The sequence below is a fragment of the Actinia tenebrosa genome, unplaced genomic scaffold (genome assembly GCF_029948245.1).
Source record: "Actinia tenebrosa isolate PJP-AT-01 unplaced genomic scaffold, QUT_ActTen_1.0 PGA_scaffold9__36_contigs__length_13948895, whole genome shotgun sequence".
NCBI classification, from domain to species: Eukaryota; Metazoa; Cnidaria; class Anthozoa; order Actiniaria; family Actiniidae; genus Actinia; species Actinia tenebrosa.
Genome location: NW_028292586.1, coordinates 1,123,526 through 1,131,424, shown reverse-complemented (window position 1 = coordinate 1,131,424; position 7,899 = coordinate 1,123,526). Strand labels below are relative to the sequence as shown.

At 46.7% G+C, this 7,899-nt stretch overlaps 3 protein-coding genes across 3 annotated transcripts; all 3 read left to right on the top strand.

Moving 5' to 3' along the window:
• Positions 1-1,877: 1,877 nt before the first annotated feature.
• Positions 1,878-3,325, top strand: LOC148904453 (uncharacterized). The gene is made up of 2 exons (XM_089024967.1): positions 1,878-3,128; positions 3,248-3,325. The coding sequence occupies exons 1-2, from the start codon at positions 1,878-1,880 to the stop codon at positions 3,323-3,325; spliced, it is 1,329 nt and encodes a 442-aa protein (XP_088881093.1).
• Positions 3,268-4,402, top strand: LOC116306659 (uncharacterized). The gene has a single exon (XM_031716738.2). It carries the CDS (start codon positions 3,371-3,373, stop codon positions 4,382-4,384), a length of 1,014 nt encoding a protein of 337 aa, XP_031572598.2. The 5' UTR covers positions 3,268-3,370; the 3' UTR covers positions 4,385-4,402.
• Positions 4,403-7,065: 2,663 nt separating this feature from the next.
• LOC148904452 (E3 ubiquitin-protein ligase DZIP3-like) lies at positions 7,066-7,644 on the top strand. Its single transcript, XM_089024966.1, has one exon. It carries the CDS (start codon positions 7,066-7,068, stop codon positions 7,642-7,644), a length of 579 nt encoding a protein of 192 aa, XP_088881092.1.
• The last annotated feature ends 255 nt before the right edge of the window (positions 7,645-7,899 follow it).

Below are 7,899 nucleotides of genomic sequence, written 5' to 3'. Positions count from 1 at the left end.
CCACCCCAATAATATGCGGTGGGGGTGGGGGGGGGGGGGGTGGGGCGCGTTTTTGCTAAGGACTTAGTGGCAGCTTTGCCAGCAGTCTTGGTAGCTTTGGCTGTGAGCGTGCAGCAAAAAATTTTTATTATCATCACTTTTTGCCTGTTTTGGGGTGTTTACACCGTCATACAACATGAATAACGAGGCTGCATCATCGGGAGAGTCTACTAGCTCTTCGCCGAGTGTGGTGACGGTCTCCCAGGTACCTGTAGAGCTTTCTTCACAGATTGTTGAAGCCATCCAGCGAGCAGTCGACCGTTCAATGGCCAGCAGAGCTTCGAGTCAGGCGAATAATAATGTTGGGTTGCCGCCCTCTTCCCTTGCCCAAAGGACCAGCCAATTATTGCAGACAGGAGCGGGGATTCTACTAAATCAGCCCGGAACTCTTGGAGGTAGGTCCTCAATGGTTGCCCCGTCTTTTTTGAACACTTTCTCTTTTCCTGCCGCCTCGAGTACATCAACTTTAACTTCAACTACCAGTAGTCTCGGTGCAACGAGTTCAGTCCCCGCTTCCACGGGTTCCCAGAGCCCACTGCCTGTTATTTTGCACCAACCGTTTGTTGTGGGTCCGGGATATTCCCCAATACCTTCAAAACTGGTGGCTCAGATCGTCACAGGGAGGTTTATTGATTTGAACGACCTCGTACCAGCTAATTTGGTCCCTAGCTCGGATTCTGACGAGCCCCAGCTCATGCTAGATGGTAGGCTAGTACTCACTAGCCAGCCTAAAAAGCCAAAGCGTCGGTTTGACGACATTGTTAGTTGGTCAGAAGCTTTTTCTGTCTACACACTCGTGGTCACAGCCTTTAACCCGCTTCGCTGGAGGGATTTGCTTCAGTACAAGTTGTTGATCCTTCGCACCTACCGTTTGTTCAATGGACGAGCTTGGATGGGCTACGATCAGGCTTTCCGCGAATATGCAGCCGCGTTACAACTAACTGATTGGTCTCAGCTAAACGTGCAACTTTATAATTTTCACACGGCTGGCTCTACTGCAAGGCCCTCATCTACAACGGTATGCTTGTCGTGGAACCGTGGTCGCTGCACCTCCCCTTATTCTCCCTGTCGGTACGCTCACTGTTGTGCTAAGTGCTCGGGCTCGCACCGGGAGCCACAGTGCCCTGAGTCGCAATCCTCGTCGCTTAAGCTGAGGGAACGTTCCGCGTCGCCTGTGCTGTCTCGTGCGAGAGAGCGTAGACGTTGACTCTGCTGTTGTGCCGTCGGAGTGGGAGCGAAGCTGCCTCCCCTTCGTATATTGTCGTTACCGTTTGCCGCGAGTCTCGCCACTCGCTGTCGTTATATCGTTCCCGCTGTTGCTGCTTTCCGTTCTTAGCTCGATTGGAGGTTACCCCCCGGCGTCGTCTGTCCCACTTCAAGACAGAGTTAACCCGTTATACCTACGGTTTTCGCAGCGTAACGAAACACGTAACGAAAAACAGTTTGACGCTGCAATTAACTGCTGCCATACTACCCCTCGTTTGTTTATTTGGGTTGGTACTGTTGGGCTGGCCGATTAAAGTTCTCCTATTATTATTTAGTTATATATTGATTTATCTATTTACCAGTAGTTAGCCAGGTTAGACCCCTTCAATAAGCTGATATCAATGTCGAGGGTTCTGGTGTTACAGTTGACTGTGTTGTGTGCTGCGTCCATCGAATTGAGCCGCCTCCCCAACCCCCCCCCCCCCCCCCCCCTCCCCCTCCTCGTGGTCCGTTTGTTATAGCTGTTCGAGTATTGCCCCGCTTCCAGCTTACCCCTAATTAATTTCGTTTCAGCCGCCGTCGCGCTCCCTCCAGTTTCCAGTGTCACCCCGCTCAGGGTTGAAAGGTTCGCTATGGAATTAAGACACCACCCTGACCAAGACCGAGTTTCTTATATTCTAAACGGTATTCAGGAGGGGTTTCGCCTAGGCTTCAGCAATGTGCCACAGCTGCGATCTGCAAGGCGAAATAAAAAATCAGCCGAGGAGCACCCAGTCGTAATCGACGAGTACTTGGCCAACGAAGTGGCATTAGGCAGGGTGTCGGGCCCTTTTTCCCACTCCCCCCTACCAGATTTGCACATCAGTAGTTTCGGGGTCATCCCCAAGAGCGGGCAGCCAGGTAAATGGCGTTTGATCGTGGACTTATCGTCACCCGAGGGCTCCAGCGTTAACGATGGAATTAATGCGGACCAATTTTCATTGCAATACATCAAAGTGGACGACATTATCAGAATGGTTAGTAGATTGGGCATGGGGGCGATGATGGCTAAGTTTGACGTGCAGTCGGCTTACCGTAACGTTGCGGTTCACCCATCGGACCGTTATCTTCTCGGCATGAAGTGGCGCGGCATGTTTTACGTCGATTTAGCTCTCCCGTTTGGGCTACGCTCTGCCCCTTGCATCTTTGATTCAATTGCGGCGGTGGTGGAATGGATCTTGACCAACAACTATCAGGTGTCAGATTTGCTTCATTACCTGGATGACTTCATTACCGCGGGTCTTCCAGGTTCCGGAGTTTGCGGCCGCAATCTCGGCACGGCTATCAGTGTCTGCGCAAGTCTTGGAATCCCTCTTCACCCTGAAAAATGTGAAGGCCCGGCGACGACCCTAGTTGTCCTGGGCATCGAACTGGACTCCATTAGGCAAATTGCGCGTCTCCCAGAACATAAATTGGGCAAAGTGCGTGCATTAGTTAACTCTTGGGCAAACCGCCAATGGTGTCGTAAGACCGAACTCGAATCTCTTATTGGCCTCCTCCACCATGCAGCTAAGGTGGTTTGGCCAGGGAGAACGTTTATCAGGCGCATGATAAATCTGCTTTGCTGCTTCAGGAATGCTAACCACCCGATTCGTTTAAACGCCGAGTTTCATCTGGATCTCCAGTGGTGGCGTCAGTTCCTGGAAACGTGGAACGGTGTTGGCTTTTGGCTGCATCCTGGTATGACGACACCGGCGCAAATCGAAGTTACGTCCGACGCCGCTGGCTCACTGGGATACGGCGCCTTTTTCAAGGAAGAGTGGTTCAATGGCATTTGGTTTGCCACCCAGAAGCCCCTCTCAATTGCATACAAAGAGCTTTTCCCCATTGCTGTTGCGGCACACGTTTGGGGAAGACATTGGCGGCTGCTTCATATCAGGTTCAGGTCTGACAATGAGGCGGTGGTGTCTATCCTTAATTCGAGAACGTCTAAAGTCCCGTGCATAATGCATCTACTTCGTAGTCTTCTGCTAGCAGCAGCGCAGTTCAGCTTTACCTTCTCTGCTGTTCATGTCCCCGGTGTACAGAACCCAATTGCTGACGCACTTTCCCGCTTCCGTTGGCAGGACTTTCGGAAGTTAGCCCCATGGGCCAGGCCCGTGCCCACTCAGATCCCGGGTCACGTGTTGGAGGACCTCACATCTCAGCTCTAGAAGCCCGTTGCCGAGAGCTGATGAAAGAGGGATTAGCTCCGAGCACCCGACGATCCTACGCAAGCGCCCAGAACAGATTTACAGCCTTTTGCTTGCAGTTTGGAAAAGCCCACGCGGACGGCTCTGTCTGTCCAGCAGATGAATGGACTTTGTGCCTGTTCGCGTCATTCTTGTCTCAGTCCTTGAACCATGCGTCGATTAAGGCCTACCTTTCGGCAGTCCGTGCGCTTCACGTAGAGCAAGGCTTTCCTGACCCCTTGCTTGACCGGCCAAGACTACAGAGAGTGATAAGAGGCATTAAACGCGTCCAGGGGACCAAAGCCACGGATCGTTTACCCATCACTGATGACATTATGTGGTCGATTCACGGACATTTGGACATGTCCCAGGTGGATCACTTAATGTTTTGGGCAGCCTGTTGCCTAGCTTACTTTGGTTTCATGCGTTCTGCGGAGTTTACTGTACCTAAATTAAGCGGTTATTCTTCAGCTATTCACTTGAGCGTGCAAGATATAGCAGTAGACTCTATAGACGCGCCGTCGTGTCTTTGTGTGCATATTAAAGCGTCTAAGACTGACCCATTCCGAAAGGGTTGTCGAGTTTACGTGGGTAGGGCCACCCCTCCTTTGTGCGCAGTCCATTCTCTATTAGCGTATCTGAAGATCAGAGGAGATTCCCCAGGGCCATTGTTTTTGTTGCAATCTGGTCAACCGTTGACACGCCCTCTTCTTACCAACTGGCTTAGAAAACTCTTGTTATTGGCGAATATCCCAGGGAACTATTCCAGCCATAGTTTTAGAATAGGCGCGGCTACGGTAGCAGCCCGAAACGGAGTTCCCGATCACCTGATACAGTCGATGGGCCGGTGGTCCAGCAACGCCTACCAGCGATATATCAGATCCCCAGTGGAGGTATTGGCTTCAGCCTCGGCACGTTTATCGAAATAAAGTACTGTCTTTGTCGTCGGATAGTGCCTTTCTTTTTCTACTGCGATTTGCTGAGGCTCTCTGCTTGCATGGGTTAGGTGCTTGTGGTAGTTGGGGGTCGTAGGTACCATGGCCCCCGGGCCATCGTTCCTCTCCCAAGCACCTTGGACTATAGTTGGTGAGCTGTGGCCCGGTCGCCATGGTTACCTCCGTGGTAGGGCGTAGTCTGATTGATGCGCACAGCTCGCACCATGGTACCTAACCCCAAACTTATCTAGATGATGAGTTTTAAATGAGCATGAATGAAATTCAGGCAAGTTAAAACCGAGTCGTAGCGGCCAGCGGCTACCCACCCCAATAATATGCGGTGGGGGTGGGGCGCGTTTTTGCTAAGGACTTAGTGGCAGCTTTGCCAGCAGTCTTGGTAGCTTTGGCTGTGAGCGTGCAGCAAAAAATTTTTATCCCGCCCGCCCACTCCTCTATTGGTGGGAGCAAGGTGAGTATTATTCCACTGAGTGGTCAGTGTGACAGGTACCAGGTGGTGAGCTGTGGCCCGGTCGCCATGGTTACCTCCGTGGTAGGGCGTAGTCTGATTGATGCGCACAGCTCGCACCATGGTACCTAACCCCAAACTTATCTAGACGATGAGTTTTAATCTATCAATAATGATAAGCGTTGAAATTCCATCGACACAAAAAGCAAGCCAAGAATCGATACACTATAGAATTTTTTAATTAAACATTTAGAGAAAGCTGGAACAAAGCTTGGGCTACCTGTGATGCAGTCATGAGTGACAAATGATTGGCGTTTTCTCTGCGTGACGTATCTTTTCCACGCCCATATTAAATGTCTTGGTTGCCATGAGTGGTTAGCGTTGTCTTCCGATCGCTTTTTGTGTCCATTCAATGGCTTCTATCGCGGTGATAATTTGATTACAAGTGAGAAAGAAACAAAGCACATCACAGCACATTTTAAGGCAAGATCTTCTGATTGCTTTTTGTGTCCATTCGATGGCTTCTATCGCGGTGATAATTTGATTACAAGTGAGAAAGAAACAAAGCACATCACATCACATTTTAAGGTAAGAAATACTGTAAACTAAAGCAGCCTTTTCATTAGTTATAGGCAACTTAACTACGGTACACATTTATAACTCTGTGCTTGAACTATACTTAGCGATCGGCTTGACTTCCGTGTAAAAGACTAGTTACTTTTTACTTGGACTAGTTAGCAAACAATCCATCGATACTATGTTGGAAAAAGCACCTCAAAATTAGTATTAAGTTTACCAAGTTTGAGAGTGATATGAAAAAAATATCAAGTAATTTCGATTTATACCTTCATAGCCTACTGATTACATGATATTCAAATCAATCATTAATCAGAATTTAAAGTTATTGATAACTTCGGCATAGGATATAAAATATCACATAATTTTCAGGTCTTCGCTACCATTCTAACTTAATTATTGATTATTTTTTATAGAAATACTACTACTAAAAAATCATAGTAAGTTGTTTTCATTATTTATAAACCCCTAACTAGTAATCTTTAATACGTACGCCAAAACGACATAAATATTCAGTGAATATTTATTTGTCGTTTTGGCGTACGTATAAAAGATTACTAGTTAGGGGTTTATACCTAATGAAAACAACTTACTATGATTACAAAATCTTTTGAAGTCTCGGCTAAAACAATTTTACTAAAAAATCAAGTTCGCTTCATAGTCTAGCTAGCGTGACAATAGATTTTATGACGTTTTTGGCCGCCATTTTGACGAGTAGGGAAAAGACTAGAAGGCGCGGTTACCAAGTCCCATACATTCTTTGTAAATTTTTATCGAGTGACGGCGAAACAGTGTTAAAAACTATCAGTTCTTGCTTTTCTCTTTATTGTGGGCAAAAATACTCTCGATTTTTCAAGGTAAGGACACGTTTTAATCGTAGCAGGAGAGCCAAGCTCATGGGATCAATATTTTCATCGATTCGAGCCGATTCTTGTGAATCGTCTGGCACCGAGTCCACGTGGGTGGATGCGTGCAAATCAAAACACACACGAATAATAACAATAGACTTTATTCTCTCTCTAAATATGTATGTAGTCGGCTGTCAAAGTATGGGATCAGTGACCCAAGATTGTCTGCTGGTAAGATGCCATGACGAAATGGCCATCCATGGATCTTGGGAAAAATTTTTCCTACCTGCTTCTCCACAAAGAGTTTGATGCCACCTATGGTTTACTCTATCAACTTAATTATTACATTATCACTCGATAAAAATTTACAAAGAATGTATGGGACTTGGTAACCGCGCCTTCTAGGCTTTTCCCTACTCGTCAAAATGGCGGCCAAAACAGTCATAAAATCTATAGCCGGATTCAGTTTCTCACTGAGAAGAATGCATTCTGATTATGTATATTATATAGAGACCTCGCATGATGAGCTTAGCATGGATCTCGATTTTTAGGGTTTAACTGTTAAGCAGAAAATTAGAAGACAGGTTAAAAAAAAGATGTCCGTTACAGGTAAGAAGTAAATACTATATTCGATTTTCTTGCTACTGAAAAAATACTAAGACGTTCTTTGCAAACGTTTTGTATTCTCAGGTAACTGAGGTCATAGTGCATCAGGCTTCAGACAACATTTATAAAACATTAAAAACTGTGAAATGAAAAATCGAATGTAACTGCAGAGTAGAGTAATGGCCACCGCTTCTTGTCCAAATGAAGTGCTGCAAGCATCTGAGGGCAAGACTCGTTTTGTTCGACTGGCAAGATTGCTGGTATGTGGAGGAACTACGGTTATGAGAGAGTTGTTTGATTATATCATCCCACCAGGAAACCTTGCGGCAGTATTATCAAGCTCTCCTGTGAAAATGAGACTAACAGACATGAAACGTAAGAGGATATTAACTTCTCCTCAGTGGCAAAAACTGTACCCTCCATCAGGTGCGGGGATCCAATCCACATCCTTCGATATCACCTTGCTTTTTAAACTGTTGAGAGAGAATCGAATATCTGGTTTGTCACCGCCGAGTAAGGGATGGGATGAACTACCAAGCATCGGTGACTTATCTTTGCCTGCAGACATGGCGAGAATCAAATACTACCGAAACGGCATCGCTCATGGTGATGAAAAAATGGAACTCAGTGAACAGGATTTCAGGGATTACTGGAACGAAATCAAAGACTCCTTGGTGCGTATTGTTGGGTATTATGCGACTAGTGGATCCGCCAAAGTCAGATCAGAAGCTGGGAGACGGCTATTTATGGATTACTGACTGATCCCCTGACTGAGGATGACAGAAAGAACGTAGACGAATTGAAATCGTGGTACTTGGATGAAAGAGAGTTGAAAGAAATGGTGGACCATATAAGATTACTACTTGAAAGTTCAAAAAATGACAGAAAAGGTTAGCATGCTCTTGTCGTTGGATCAGGTTCTTTAAAAATCCATTTGGAAAAGCAGAACTACACTCCTTTGACTGAGACTTGGGGTCGTCTTAATGTCGGTTCCATAATATCTGGGGCCCTAC